Source organism: Grus americana, chromosome Z (genome assembly GCF_028858705.1).
Source record: "Grus americana isolate bGruAme1 chromosome Z, bGruAme1.mat, whole genome shotgun sequence".
Lineage (NCBI taxonomy): Eukaryota > Metazoa > Chordata > Aves > Gruiformes > Gruidae > Grus > Grus americana.
In genome coordinates this window covers 14,120,541-14,136,908 of record NC_072891.1, presented here as the reverse complement: position 1 = coordinate 14,136,908, position 16,368 = coordinate 14,120,541, and the positions used below count along the sequence as shown (strand labels likewise).

At 37.8% G+C, this 16,368-nt stretch overlaps 1 protein-coding gene across 2 annotated transcripts in view; it reads left to right on the top strand.

The window, feature by feature from the left end:
• Window positions 1–13,691, top strand: part of RANBP3L (RAN binding protein 3 like) — a 35,308-nt gene extending 21,617 nt beyond the window's left edge. The window contains exons 12-15 of one of the 2 annotated variants that reach the window (XM_054810826.1): window positions 959–1,079; window positions 1,685–1,827; window positions 4,815–5,007; window positions 12,155–13,691. In XM_054810826.1, coding sequence (XP_054666801.1) covers window positions 959–1,079; window positions 1,685–1,827; window positions 4,815–5,007; window positions 12,155–12,285 — 588 coding nt within the window. In that variant the 3' untranslated portion in view covers window positions 12,286–13,691. Of the gene's footprint in view, window positions 1–958; window positions 1,080–1,684; window positions 1,828–4,814; window positions 5,008–11,127 lie in introns of both variants that reach the window. The other variant, XM_054810827.1, reaches the window with a different exon arrangement.
• Window positions 13,692–16,368: the final 2,677 nt, after the last annotated feature.

Below are 16,368 nucleotides of genomic sequence, written 5' to 3'. Positions count from 1 at the left end.
ATAAAGCCTTGATGGTGAGCAGTTTTGTTGTTGAAAGAACATCTAGATCTATTACAGATTGCAGCAATCTGAACACAACTTTAGTTTCTATTTTAGATTTTCACTTTTTTAAGATATGCTTTTTAGATTTTCACTTTTTTAAGATATGCTTCTGCTAACCCATTTTTCTGTAGGCTGATATTTTCTTTTATTTGTTCATTTTATAGTCCCTGTCAGTAAGTGACTGCTTCAAAACTTTGTTCTACGGTTGTATTTTATAAGCATCTGCACAGTATATCAGCAGTAACTAAAACTTCAAAATTGGAAGTGATTTGAGTAAAGATTTTTTTATGACAAAACTTTTTTGGGAAGAAGCAATGTGTTGCCAAAGTAATTATTTTTATAGTTCATATAAAATATCAATTATCTTTATGGCCCAGCAGGACGTATCTTGCTATTCTTCATCTTCAAACTGTTATTTTCTCAGAAAATAGCAATCATGTATATGATTTTAAAAATTTTAACATTGAAAGTTACATCATTTTTTCATTGATTAAATCTACTATCTTGTCAGAACATGGAAGTTTTACTGTCTTTGGAATAGTACTCTCCTAGTAGTGGTACAGGTATCCTGGGCTGCATAATATTTCTAATGAGTGAGGGAATAAGATCGTAGAACACTTGCAACAAATTCAGCTGTGTTAGTGGATATCACAGACGAGAGCTAATGAAGATGAAATAATTGAAAAAGTAAATTGGTATTCATGCTGAATGTTTTCCATAACTAGCAGAAAGTTTAGCACAGATCTGGGAGCCATTTCATTTAAAGTAATAATGGTGATACATCTATATGTATCTATCTTTGAATATGTGCATATGGATGTGTTAAAAGCTGCATCAAAAGGTTTAAAACCACAAAGTTTTAGAACCAATAAAATTAACATTGGCTGGCAATTTCCATCCCGTATTTCTCTTTCAGATCAACTGCAAGCTCTTTGTATTTAATAAGCTTTCTTTAACCTGGATTGAAAAAGGCAGAGGATCCCTGAGGCTTAATGACACTTCCAGCAATAAATGTGGAATGCTGCAGTCAAGGCTAAGTAAGAATTAAATAACAAAGTAACACTTACACAAAACACTAAAAACTTGTACTATTGCTGGCCAGAATAAGTTTATTTCAGAACATTTAAAACTGAGTAGCTAGTTTTATTTAAGTCAAGTTGCTGAGAATCTTTTTAACATTGCCTGAATAGTTAGCTGCATTACAGACTGAGGCCCTGGACATTTTTCACTCAGTTTTTACACTCAGGCTTGCATATGTTGTTAGGTTCTGTGTTTTTCTACTGCAGTGTATCTTTAGCTCAGTCACCAGTCTGACAGTTTGCTTTTTGTTGATTCTGCTTTTCCAGGAGCACTGTTTCAGGTCACTTCTGGAATGTTGTTTTAACTGTGCTGTCATTTTTTGTAGTGTATTGCACACTTTCAGCAGACTGTTTGCTTTGTATGTCAGATGTATTGAAAGAAACAAATATATTTTGGTATTTAAAAAAATAATTAAAAATAAAATCTCATCTTGTCAGGTTTTAAACCAAATTAAACACAGTGATTCATGAAAATATTAGTTGCATACAAGTGGTAGAGATAATTGCTGCAGTAAAAATGAAGATGGTTCCAATGATTTATCATATAAACCTTCTTGTTTTAGTTATGCGAAATCAAGGCAGCTTGAGACTGATTCTTAACACCCGACTCTGGGATCAAATGGTTATAAAAAGAGCAAACAGAAGGAGCCTGTGCTTCACTGCAACAGACCAAGAGGACCACTCTGTTCAAGTATTTCTAATTCAGGTAAGCAAGAGATAAAAACCACACTCACATCCCCATTTCATCAAGACTTGCTGAGGCTTTGGTTTTAACAAACGGCTTTTTATGCTTTGTCAGGCTATGCTTAGTAGGACCTCCATTTCTCAGCTGAGAAGAACACAGATTTTGTGATACCACCTTATGTAAGACAATAGTCTTGGGAATCTTGGTTTTCTTTAGCAAGGGCTGCTAAGTTGAGGATGGAAAAATGGTGGACTTATTTGCAAATAAATAGCACATACGTCCTAGGTTGGGAACTGAGAGCATTCACATGAGTTTAAGGATGTCTCTGGTTTCCCCAGTAGACCTTTCTGGTAAGGGTTCAGCCTCCTGGGCAAGAAAAATAAATCACCACTGCCACGAAGTGTCACATGTCCTACACAAGCAAAGCACCATGCACTGTATATGCAAGCACTGTAAGTCTATCACTTCCAAACAGTGATTGACTTAATTATGGCTGTGCTGCACAGCTGGTCTGCATGTGAGAATTAGACATGTCCCAGATTTCCAGATATACTGCAGTTTTTGTAGCATATATGGATGTAAACATTCCTTAAATTCTGTTCTGGCACTTCCGGATAGTAAAAAAAGACATGTATTAGGAAACCAGGATACATGACAGCTGTATGTGTGTGGCAAGAGTTGCAGGAAGCTGCTTCTACAGTCGTCACTGAAGCGGCTGGTATCCATCCCTACAAGAGGTACCCAGCCAAACTAACAAGGAGGCTCTTGATTGTGGAAGGCAAATCGGTCAATCTGTGAGACACCTGGCAGGCATCACCAAAGCCTTGGCACGTAAATCAGGCTGGTCTAGTAGTCAGTGGAGCCCACTCCTCCAAGGCACCAGCAGATACTTTTAACTGTCATTTAAATTTGTTTTTCCTATCTCACGTGAATGATTGATACATTTGGTTCAGGGATATTATCCAAAGGGCTTCTCATGAGGGAGGGAGAGAGTCATACAATGCTGACTACAAAGGAGACAGTCCACAGGACACCATTAGGTTGGTCCTGTAGTACCAGGTTTGTGCAGAGGTCTGACCCTGCTCCCTCCTCTCATGATTGTTTCTCCCTCCTCGCTTTTGGTGGCATTGGAATTTGAACAGCTATGAATGAGGCAGATCAGAGAACTAATCTGGGTGATTTGTTCGTTTTTGCTAAGTTAGGCGTTTAGCTTGATTTTATTCACCTGTGATTACCCTAATGGTGGTACTGGCACAATGGAGAGGATAGAAATGAAGAGTCAGAGGATGTATGGAGGTGAGTCCACCACTCTTGGCAGAAGCTGGAGTTCATATTAGATTAAAGTGACAGAAGAACTGTGGCTTTTCAATGAATAAGTAGAAAGCTATAGATAGAAATTATGAGACTGAATAGCTGCCTTTTTCATATTTATGACCCTATGTTTCCTGAAAAGCTGTGTTACTTTGAGAGCTCAGATTTGTCCACTGAGAATTAGTGGTTGAGACACCTGAACAACTCTGAATTGCTTTCTTATTTGCTGGCTGTAGGGAGAGAAATGTTTGCTGCTGCAGGACTGGGTAGCACAGAAGGCAACTCTGATCTGCTGCTGCTTCCCAGTTCTCATTGCTTTTCCACCTGTACACAGTGAAATGTCATCCAGTCCAAACGAGACATATTTCTTCCTATTGCCAAGTGATGCAGATAGAAATTACTCCACATGATGCACAGAAGTGGAGAACTGGGCTACAGAAGACCATATGCATTCAGTTACCCCAGTAGATTATTTGCTTCATAAGAACATAAGTACTCTGCTGGCACTTCTCACAATGCCCAGATGCAGTACTTCTAGGAAGCACAAGCAAGCATGGCCACTTTGTATGGTCTGTTCACCTCATTGACCTCCAGTATCTGTAAGTGTTGTATTAGGCATGTGAGAGCATGTACCTTTGCTGTTTCCTTTGCTATCTATTTTATGAAATTATTGTCCCTGGATTTTTCTAACTCCTTTTTTTTAAAAACTTCTGTTACTATATTTTTGGCCTGTTGTTTTTAGTTTATACTGTCTCTCCCCACTGTCTCCTGAGGCAGCAAATTCTAGTTGTTCTTACTCACTCTGTGAAGAAGCACTTTCTCCTATGCTGATCCTCTCCTGCTTTCATTAAGTGTACCCTAGTGCATTTATTGTGTGGTCTGATGAACAGCCATACCATATTCAGTTTATCCACCACTTTTATAATTTTGAAAACCTTAGTTATACCCCCTTCTCATCCTTCTCTTCAAACTGAAGAGTCTCAACTCTTCATAAGGAGCTGCACCATACCCTTGATCATTTGTGGTGCCCTTCTCTTTACCTTCTTTAGTTCTGCTATATCCTTGAGATGTCATGAACAGAACACAGTACTCAGGACATGGCTGCTCAAAGGTTTTATGTACTGGCAAAATGCTGCCTTGTCTGGTTCTCCATACCCTTTTTTTTTTCTGTAAAAGAACAAAGAGGTCTTATGATCTTATGATGCTCATCTTCTGTTCAACAATAGCAGCAGAATTCATAGTATCTTTAAATTTTATAATCACAAATAATTTTTTGTAGTTAGGTTTTAAAATTCTTATTTATTCTGTAAACCAAAATGTAATACAAATATTCACATTTCAGTGCTTTATTACTTCTAGAGTCATATTCAGGAATTGTCTGGAATATCAAGTACTCAGTACAAACTGAGACATTCTTCAGGGGAAATAATTTTTAAGCTTATGTTTCTTGTAGAGAAAATAATCAACAGCTACATATTATAAAACCACTTAAAGACCACTTAAAGAAACTTGACATTATTTGTATTTAATTTTTTTTCTGAAATGAATCATTAAGTGTGAATCTTAAATGGATTGTTTTGATTAAAAAGGACAAAATACAGCTCTCATTACTTTTCAAAATTTCTCAGTCAGCTTCTCTGTGAAAGATAGAGATTTTTCTTGTTTAGTTTGGATTGTGTGCATTTTATGTTCTGCAGGCAAGCTCAAAAGACACTGGATACCTGTATGCAGCAATACACCACCGCCTTGTGGCATTGCGAAGCTTTGCTGAGCAAGAGCTGAATGCTAATCAAGTAGACACAGAGTCAGAAACAGCTTTTCAGCAATTAAAGTGTGATAGCGATGATGAAGATGATGAAAAAATAACTCAAGTGAGCAGCAGTGGATCTGGTAAGCAGAAATTTTCCTGGGAATGCTGTAATCCTTTCTGGCTATGTTCTTGTAAGCAATGAATATTGTACTTTTTGGGTTTTTTTTCATGCTGACTATAACTTTCATCTGTTACGGATACCCCTTTTCAGGTAGAAGGGTGTAATTCCTTTTAGTATTTTGACTTACTACTGTTAAAATGCAAGGTTTTGCCAGATTAAGTATCTATACATCTTTATACCAGTGGAATACTCTTTTGACAAAAAGCTGAGGGTTAAGAAATTTTAATATTGTCAAGGTTTACCTAAAGGTTTCTTCACTATATTTAAGTAGAAATGACTAGAGGTATTGAGATACTAGTTGCTACTTAAGTGAAAGTTGAATCCATTCACATCAGCACTTAAATAGTTACTAATGGCTTCAAGCATAATGTATTTACTAAGCTATTTGTTATGCAGTGCTTAACTTAATTAAAAACAGTGATCCTTGATCAGCTGTAACAATTACCTCACTAGGAAATTTGCAGGTCAAGATTTACACACCTGTTTTGCCAGTTTTCTTCAACATAACAAAAATGTAGGCTATGCAAAGTGAAGCATGCAACTAAAACAAGATATTGCTGACTTAATCCTACTCTGGAAGCTGTTAATACGGCTCACAACAAGGCTGGGGTCACATTTGCAGATAGCAAGGCAGAAACAGTTGTCAGACTTAAAAGCTCTTCTGTGTTAGCAAAAAACAAGTCACATTGCTGCTGCGAATTCACTTTCTCGTGCCGAACTGCTACAGTGGATACAGGGGCTGCCAATTATATTTGGTTTTCTAATAGAAGGACTACAGCAAACATGTTTGAGTTGTTGCTCATAGCATTAGTTTCCCTCTTCACCTGAGTAACATACTGTGCTTATATTATAAACTTTTCCTTTTAACAACTGTTCAACAAGAATCAAGTCATGTACAAGTAACAGCTATAAGTGACTGTTTGCTTAAGGAAACAGGTCTTTTTTCCCCATTAGGCAAATAGATTGCAGTTTACAGTGCTTGTTCCCAATATTAATTATTGTTTTACTACATTTCAGTAGCATTCAGAGCTCTAAAGAAAGCATGATGCTTTTATACAACATTTTCTCACAAACACTTTTTTCTGTTTAGGAAATGGGAAAATTCTTAGCACCGAGAACTCCCTGGATTGCTCACAGATAATCAAACATTCCCTCTGTAGTTCCTAAATAGTCTCTATTGACTTTACAAAGAGTTTCTGGTAATTTAAAAACTCTGGATGGAGCTTGATTCCTTTCCAGAATTATTGATGATAAGATCTCTTTGTTCTTTTAGGGGGAAAAAAAAAAAGAGGGGAAAGGGAATTTCAAAGGAGCGTAGGAGCACAGATTTACAAGTTAAATATTTATTTTGATTTGCAGAGTCTTCTGATACAAATATTCAGATGGCAGCCAGCAAACAGATTCTGAGATATGAGTGTCAGGTGCTGTTTTTTCTTGACCTTTTAGTTAAGCATCTGCATTTCATTTATGTCCAGTTACTGACAGCAGTTCTAAAAATCCCTTTCAAGTGCTTTTTTGATGACTTCCAGCATTTCCTGCTTATTGTAATCTCTTCTATTATTCTTAGAGCCATGAGGTTTTAATTTTGCATAGATTTCAGTTACTGATATCGAAGTTCCACTTTATATGCAGACATTCACATCTTACACAGACATGTCTGTCCCTGGAACTCCCATTTCCAAAACAGGAAGAAAAATATACCTCATGGGTTTTGAAGAGAGTGAGGTCAGTTTTAAGTATCAGCATAGAAACATCCATTTGGATGCAAGAGATCAGATCCTGCATATTTAAGAGTATTTGTTTAAAGCTTTCATTTTCATGCTTTCATTTTCATTGAAGGATGTATGTGAATAAGTTGTCTTATTTTTATTGATTATTAACTCGGTTTCAGAGATTACCTCTCCTTAAGACTACTACAAATGTTAAGAAGCGTAAGTTCTCAGTGACTGTTTCATTACAAGAAATACAATTAGAAAGTATGCCTGCATTTTATTTCATTCCATTCTACCTATTTTTTTGTCAGAAAAAACGGTAGTTCTTTTGTTAATGTAGGCAATCTCCTTCTTGTTAAACTGAACTAGCATAGTTCCCTAGATTGTGCTATATATTCCATGACACTGTAAAAGATATGAAAAGATAGATGAGAATTGTCTTTAATGCTAGAGCCTGAAGAAGAAAGCAAATATGATATATGTAATAAGTGAGGCATTATGAACATTAAAGTGATTCTATATGTTCGCAAGACATTTTTGTAAGAATTTTTTACACGGAATTCTTCACTAGAACATCCATAGGATGTTAATGCTGTGGATGTTTTAGTGAAGGTATAAGGGAGTAGAGATGTTTCTGCCATTTTACAAATTCAGCATAGAAATTTATTCCAGTATTTTTAAATGTTAATTGAATTGCTTTACTTTCAGGTAGAGATATTAATTTCATAAAGTCCAGAAGGAATAAGTTGCTGTACTTGATATTTTTCTCAGATCATATTTCACCAGTTACAGCTTAGACATTTTTACCAACAAATCGCTCTGTAAATCTAAGTGGAGAGAAACAGAACAATTTATCTTTAAACAGATTTTGAGAGTGGATGGGATCAATAATTCTTTGGGAAGTATTTATCTTTTCCCATGGAATACTAAGTGAACTGAGGAGGTGAATTTAGACTAGACAGCAAACGGGTAGGCTGACCAAAGTCAGGCAAATCTCTTCTTCCATTTCTTTCATTGTTAATTCATTTCTCTGCTAAGTATTGTTACTATGTTTGCCTCTAGTTGTCTTTGTAATATCTAGCTGAGGAAAGATCAGCAGAATTCTTTATCATGCATATGAAAAATTTCCTCTCTAAATAATTTAACAAATGTTAAATGTTATTCAACATATTCATCAATGACCTGGACGAGGGGACAGAGTGTACCCTCAGCAAGTTTGCTGACAATACAAAACTGGGAGGAGTGGCTGCCACACCAGAGGGCTGCGCTGCCATTCAGCGAGACCTGGACAGGCTGGAGAGTTGGGCAAAGAGGAACCATATGAAATTCAATAAGGGCAAGTGTTGGCTCCTGCACCTAGGGAAGAACAACCCCAAGCACCAGTACAGGTTAGGGGGTGACCTGCTGGGAAGCAGCCCTGTAGAGAAGAACCTGGGAGTCCTGGTGGACAACAAGCTCTCCATGAGCCAGCAGTGTGCCCTCGTGGCCAAGAAGGCCAATGGTACCTGGGGGGCATTAAGAAGAGTGTGGCCAGCAGGTTGAGGGAGGTCCTCCTCTCCCTCTACTCTGCCCTGGTGAGGCCACATCTGGAGTTCTGTGTCCAGTTCTGGGCTCCCCAGTTCAAGACAGACAGGGAACTACTGGAGAGAGTCCAGCGGAGGGCTGTGAGGATGGTGAGGGGACTGGAGCATCTCTTGTATGAGGGAAGGCTGAGAGAGCTGGGGCTGTCTCGTCTGGAGAAGAAAAGACTGAGAAGGGATCTGATCAATGCTTATAAATATCTAAAGGGTGGATGTCTTGAGGATGGGGCCAGACTCTTTCCAGTGGTGCCCAGTGACAGGACAAGGGGCAGCGGGCACAAACTGGAACACAGGAAGTTCCATCTGAACATGAGAAGAAACTTCTTTACTCTGAGGGTGTCAGAGCACTGGAACAGGCTGCCCAGAGAGGTTGTGGAGTCTCCTTCTCTGGAGAGATTCAAAACCCGCCTAGACGTGATCCTGTGCTACCTCCTCAAGGTGATCCTGCTGTAACAGGGGAGTTGGACTAGATGATCTCCAGAGGTCCCTTCCAACCCCTAACAATCTGTGAATCTGTATATAAAACAATCAAAAATGCTGATATGGCAATGCGTGAATGATTGGAACAAGAGTGCTCCCTTCTGAGAGGAATGCCACTGGCCTCTGTTGCATGAGTCTCCCCTTTAGCTTTTCCTCTCCTCGGACTTGTAAACCTTACATTCTTTGCTGTGTGGTAGATCTGCTTCAAGAAACAGAACAGAGAATTCCCCATAGTCACACATCTGGAATAGCCTAGTAAGGGAGCAAGGTCCGTGGATTTGGGGCTTTCCTGTATGTTGGCAGACCTGTGTCAGGTATCTGTGCAAAGTCTTCTGATTCCTGGTTTTTAAGCACCTTGACTACAGGCACAAACAAGGTACCTATGTCAGGCTCAAAAAATCGTCCTGCCAGAACCTGGAGCTGTTAGAGCCCCAAGACCTAAGCTTGCCATTGGTAGCAGGTGATCTAAAGTCACTACTTAGACCCTATAAGTGACTAAGATGTCTCCAAAAATGTTACACCTTGCTTCTGACACTTCTAAGAGATTTTTCCATGGTTTCTTCATTGCCATAAGGAGATTCTGTCTCTGTTCCAAAAGAATGCATTTTGTTTACTTTTAGAAACAGGTGCTGTTTCTATCATGGTCATCAGAAATAGCAGAAGGTCCTTAAAGTGGTGTAACCCAGTAACTATTTAGAAAGAACTGTTATTCCTCAGAGGCATAAGGCATTTCTTTCACAGGGGAGTATGAAATGTCAGCCATAGTAGTAGAACAGCATGAGGCTGTAGGTAGGATGGGTCATATGATTTCCATCCTTTTCCCTTTGATTTTGGAGGAATTTGTTTATTTTTATCCCCGAGAGGGAACAGAGAACCTGGAAAAGTACATGTGAGGGACAAGGAGGACACTGTCACTAGGCAAAGAAATGTTTTATGCATTATTTCTTGTACTGCATCTCACCAATAACTCTCTTAAATCTTCTAACTTCATTCTGATTGAGGGATGTTCTCTTTTCATTGAGGTGTCCTCTCTTTCATCGCATGGAATTTTCTTTTAGAGGCTATTAGGGTGAATTCAGAGATGCTGGAGTCTAGGACTAGGCAAGTTCCAAGAAGTGTCTCCATACATAGTCACAGACCTTATGAGAAGACTATAGTGTGTGAAGACATAGTGGTTCCCATATGGGTCCACCAAGAATTGCATGGATTTTGGAGACTACTGGTGCTGAGAGCCAGACAGTATCATATCACAGAAGTGCAACTTTTGTTTTATTTTAGAGATGTTTTCTAGTCCACTATACATGTACCTCCCATGTTGGCCTCATTAAGACTCTGTCATCTGTTGGTGTTTATCAAGATTTAAAATGTTACTAGAGCTTTTTTTATTTTTTAAGTAAAATACTTATAAAATTCTTAAAGGAACTACTGTTCAGCAGCACCATAGGAACTCAGGAAAAACTGCTATCTTTGTTTGATGTTTCTTGTTAATTTAATTTAAATTCTTACCAATTTTCAAGGATTCCAAATCATAAATCTAACACACACACACACATATCTGACAGTGATTAAAACTGAGGAAAAGTTAAGAATTATCTTCTTTCTTGTAGTCAAAGTTTCTGTATTCTTTGCAGCAGATATCAGTAACATCTAAAGTAGAGAAGAAAAGACAACTCTCTGATTGGTTTTAAATGCTGAAATATGAGGAAAGAGAGGAGCAGAAATCAGATTTCATATTCTGACAAACTCAAGGCCTTTCATTTCACCTGTAAGAGGTTTAAAACTTTTAGTAAGTATTTAGCAGTGGCCAGATGGTAGCAGCAATTTTTTAGCAGATACTGAGATAGTGATATTATATGTCTGGCATTAGTCAACTATATCTGCTTTTTGCAGATTAGTCATAGTCGTAGAGATTACACACCAAAAACACCCCTGGGTACTTTATCACGATCAATGAGTTATCTGAAGATATGTTGGATTTCTCACAGTTTACTGAGCATCTGTTGTGAAGTGTTCCCCTTACAGAGTAAGATGATTTGCATCCCAGACACATTGTCCTATCTAGACATCTGAATCCTTAGTGCTTATGTGCTTGCCTTTATTGACATGGGGGGGGGTCACAGCCTTCATTCACTATTCACATGCTCAAATATTTGTGAATAATCCTGTGTTATCTAGTTAGATATTTACCTAAACCAGGAACTGACCATATCCAGACTTTAACCTACTGCTTTGGTATTATGAAATGCCAGATTGTTTCAAAACATGAATACGCTCAAATAAGCAAGATTTTTTAAAATTCTTTTTCAGATCATTCTAGATGGAACCGCAGACAGTCCCTAGTCTGCTCCTGACACCTACCAGAGGTTACAACAGCATGGCTAGGAACTCATCTTCCCAAAATGTCTAAGCTGACTTATCAATTCCTGGAGGGAGGAAATCAGATGCATTTTGCTTTATGACTTTTAAGTAAAGATTAATTGTAGGAACAGCTTAAGTTCAATACATTGAGAAAGAACCAGAGATGCACTTTTGAGGATTCCAGTCAGCCTGCTTTGCACTGAGATAGGAATGACACAAAGGCTTCCCATGTTCAAGAAGTGTTACAAAGGCTTCAGATTTTAGAATTAAATACATTTAGATGCATTATTAAAGTAAGGAATTTTACAAGGAATAAATGTTTATTCATCATATTGATGGATAAAACCACATAACCATGAACTAATAATATACATGAAAATATATTTTTTACTTTTCATCTGTTATTTAAAAGATACATTTGGAAAGCTTTACATAAGGCTTCACTGAAAACATTTATTTCAAATTGTGTGGTAACATCCTGTTTGTAAGTACATACAAACAGAATTGGGAGTAGCAGTTCGGCATGACCAAGGCCTGTAGAAACCAGCCTTCATAAGAAGTCTTTTTTTCCCATTTGTTTTGAAAATGTCTGGAGTTGTATACTGGTTATAGAATTTTGTTAAAGGGCAAAGAACCATGATCAGCCTTTTCAGCCATAAGCACCAGGAGAATTCACCATGAACTGCAAGCCAGTTCTAGGGGGCATATGAGCATTAAGATCTAAAAGTGTATCTGCTAGCACTCATGAACACCTTTTCAGTTGCACAACACAAGCATTTACACTGTTAATTGTTCATTTGATATATTCAAATAAATGCATGCACAGTACAACTGGAGATCTGCATTAAAAATTTTCTTAAATATGTGAGATTATCTGAGATTACTTCTGCCTTAGCTGTAGCTATCCCTAAACAGCATCATTCCTTGATATAGACTAATATATTACACATCCTAATATGTGCAATTATCCCAACAGTGCCAAAGACCCAGTCACTCTGTAAAAGTGGTTCCACAAACTACTGCCTTCTACCTAACCATTCTCATAAGAAATTAGAAAAATCAATTCTAATGCCACCTGTGAATGAAGACTTACCAGATCACTCATAAGGCCATGCACAGATAGATACCGTTTATGCTCTGTGTTTTCTACTAATTCTGTCAAAAGTTAAAGAAAATATGTCTATAATCATTCTGCTGCAACTCTGCTGCCTTGTATATTGCTGGTTACCAAATACTATTTGTAATCCTCAGACCTGAAACAACATTCTGAAATATCTGAAATACTTTTAATTAAGGTAATTGCAATGCTTTCTCAATCTTAAAAGGAGCATCACACCTAAAGAGTCAAATTGCAATTTAGTTTTCCCATCTGAACATATGTAGGAAGTTGGAAGAACACCAGCTTCTTCCTGAATTCTCAGTGCCCTGTCAAGATTAGCATCCAGATGAAGCTGAACTAGCATCTTGATTATGCTGAGTCCTAAATAGCCTGCCCAAATTAGCATTTGTCAGATATTGATTTAGCATCTGGATTGACAGTGAGCTTAAGTAGGACTGGATTTTTGCCTTCAGGAAAAGGGGAGTGCTTCACAACAGAGCACCTGCCTCAAATAGTGAAGCACTGGGATTCTCTTTGACTCTTCAGTCTGCAGATAACAAAAATGTTCTTTCCATGACTAGCTGCACATTGTGTCCTTTTCTGTCAGCCTCCTGACCATAACAATATTTGCATCACTGACCTTCATATTTCATTGCTGTAACTCATACTCAGAAACAAAGCTCCATGTTATAGAAATTTCAGCAGTTGTAAACCACAGCAGCCCTATGTATTTAGCAACAGGTCATGGTGATAACTTTGCCCTGGAGTTCAGCTGGCTGTGCACTAAATGCAGAGTTTGATTTCAAAGTCTGCCCTGATAATCAAAGCCTTCTGTGAAATAGGATTTAAGCACCTGAGTGTCATGATATCCCTCTAAAATCTACTACAGCTGTAAAATCCTTGGCAAATGGAGTGTTCCAGAACAGGCACAACAGAATATTTTGCAAACACAGGACTTAAACTTTGTCATTTGCTCCCACAGCATGAGGAACAAGGCTTAGGATCATTCATAGATAAACAAACTCTCTTTTGATCTGCCTCTTCCCAAGTTTGTTACATATATACAGAAGTATACACAGAAATACACACGCTCGTGCACACACACACTCTTAAACATGAAGCTGTGTCTCCTAAAAGCTGTGGAGGAAAAGAGATGTTTCACTATGTTGAAGAGTTTGGACACTGTGGTAATAGAGGACATATAAATACATATATGTGCAGACATATTTATGGTATGAATTCTTACTCTTGAGATCCTAATACTTTATTTATTCTATTTAGTCTCATTGCACTAAAATTCATTGTTTCTCAAGACTGAAGCTATGCTAATATGTATTATTAACTTGGTTTTAAAAATGTAAAGCTTGTCATTTTATGACAGCCGGAGCAACAATTTCTATGCCTGAACAATAAACAATTTTCTTACAGCTTAAATGTCTAACTTGTTGCCTTATTTTGTGTCCCAGTTAAAGCTTCCTACAGACAGTTGCTTCCATGCTGTAGAATTTCAACTCTGTTTTCCTAAGGAAACGAGATTTAAACAGTTGTGTACTCCCTCCATCAGACCCACCTCAAGCCCACTGTTCAGTTTAAGAAAACTTGGACAGGAGGTAGAAAGCTTAAAGGCAATTTAAGTTCTTCATGACAAACGGCAGTTGTTGAGTGACAGAATTCAAGAGGATGGTATCCTCTGAGGAAAAAGTTTCAGGGTAAGCTTGATATTTTCTGTGAGGCCTGTGAGGCTGAGTGGCGCGTACCTGCTTCTGAACATGCTGCAGCGTTTGCTGGGAGGGAGGAGAAAGGAAAACCATGGGAGGATGGATACTGTGGCCTGAAGAGGGGTGTTGGGACGTGACCCAAATCAATATGAAACTAGGCATCACTAATCTTGCTGTTCTGTGGTGGGTTCTTTTTTTTTGGGGGGGGGTCAGATTAATTTTATTTATTTATTTGTTTATTCATTTTTTTCTATGAAGTCCCAGTGATTAATTTATATACGTAAAGGATGCAGAGGTGGAAGCTCTTAAGTATTAGTGTAGTAATAATTTTCTAAAGAAGGGAAAACTAACAATTCCTGATGTAAGGATACATATGCAGATATCTGTCACTAAGATTATCAGTTTCTAGTAAAATATACTTGGATTGGATAGCCTAAATAGCTTATTTTATGTTCTGGAGGTGTTTGTATCTCTTCCTAAATCTCGTCACTCAGGTTTTATGTCACAATCTTTAGTGACCTCTGAATTACTTTTGGCGAGCCGTATGAAGTCAAGAGTTTGGTAATGTCTCTGTTGAATGAATGAATACAGGGAAAACTTTTAGCACATTTGATACGGCTTTCAGTGCTACTGACAGCCTGTACAATGTGGACAGTTCTAGCTGCGTTGTAGAGGACCCACCACTGGGGCATGCTGGCAGGAAAGTCTAGAAGCAGCATACATTGCCTGTTCTACAGCAGTTGTCTGCCTAAAAAGCGGAGTTCAGATTCCTGGGTCGTCTTTCACAAACACTAAAGTTATTCTTACAAAACAATGTGTCTGCAGCTGTTTGAGCATATTCATATTGCTTCTGAAATGTTGAAGTCAGTTGTGTTAGTCCACTTCAGGGATGGTATAGTTGTCTTTGCATAAACAAAGACTGGGAAGACAAGTAGAAAAGTAAATTTCTGTTAACTAAAACATGTTCTAATGAAAGTGTGGACAAGAAAGCTTGCCTCTTCTCCTTGGTTTTGTGTGAAAAAATTACAATAATTTGCATTCATATGAATAACTGCATTTATTTTGCTTTTTCTGAAGCATCCTCCTCTATTTTAGAATTTATGAAGCAAATTTTGTGACCCAGTATGTAATCACTGATGATGGTACACACATTGCAAGCAAAATGCAAGCACGCATGGATACAATTTGGGGTCAGAAATATTTCAGTCAGAGTACACCTGCTAATGTGTTCATCTACCTGCCTTGTAAGATTCTGACGTGTTAGACAAGTGATGTTTTCTCTAAGCATTTGTCTGGAATTTTCCTCTGAATAATCAGAATTAACAGCTGTGGTCAGCTGGGCTCAAAATCTGAGGACTCAGTTTTGTGAAATGTTACTGTGATGGTCTGTTTACCTCCTCCTCTGTGAACGCAGCTAACACTGATAGCATTATCATTTTCAACGCAAAGATAGCACTATCATTTTAAGGTACCAGTAGTACTTAGGGGCATATAAAGAAAGTCTAGAGAATGTAAACGATTGGATTAGTTAGTTATATAACTGGTTATTAATTAAATGATCACAAGAAGGCATTACTTACAGACTTCAATAAGGAGTACAAATGAACAGTTGTCCTAGATTGTAAGTGCACTAGAAGCAATGTATACATTCTTTTGGATGAAAAAAGGCTACATTTGGATACCTTCTTACCTAGAACTGCTGGTACAGTTGTGCATTGTCAGTTTTACAGGTAGTGTAATGACCTAGGAACAATTTAGAGTTTACACAGAGATTTTTCCAGTTACATTGTTTTGTAACACAGAATAGATTATTTTAAGTTTATTACATAGGGGTTTTTAAAAGTCCACTATAATGTAGAGCAAAGGATGCCTGTTTTTCTATGGATTTGTGTCTTGAAATTTACCTCATATTTTGTAAATCCTTGGTGCCTAAAATGGGCATTAGGCTGAAGCATTTTCCTTACTGCAGGCAGTATTGAGGTGGCTGTTTCCATGAGGAATTTGTAAACACTCTGTGCCCAAAACAAAGTTGGTTGTGGTCAGCCAAGGGTTTAAAAAGTTATTACAGTGGGAATTCACCCCTGCTCCATACTCATATCCTATAAGAATACCAGGCTAAAATGCCTGTGCTTATTAATTCTGTGTGAATGACTCTGTCCCTTAATGCACTGGGTGTATCGCTCTGAAGTCACTGAAGATGGGGCATGAAGACATGTAATATGTCACAAACTGTGAATATATCTCAAAATAAGTAAAGTGTCATTTGACAGATACTTGTGTCTTTTTGCTGTCTACCAGGTATATGTTCAAATCAAAAAGTGTACGAGAGAGGCTAAGTAGTATCTATTGAACATTTGTGAGTAGGTCCATTTA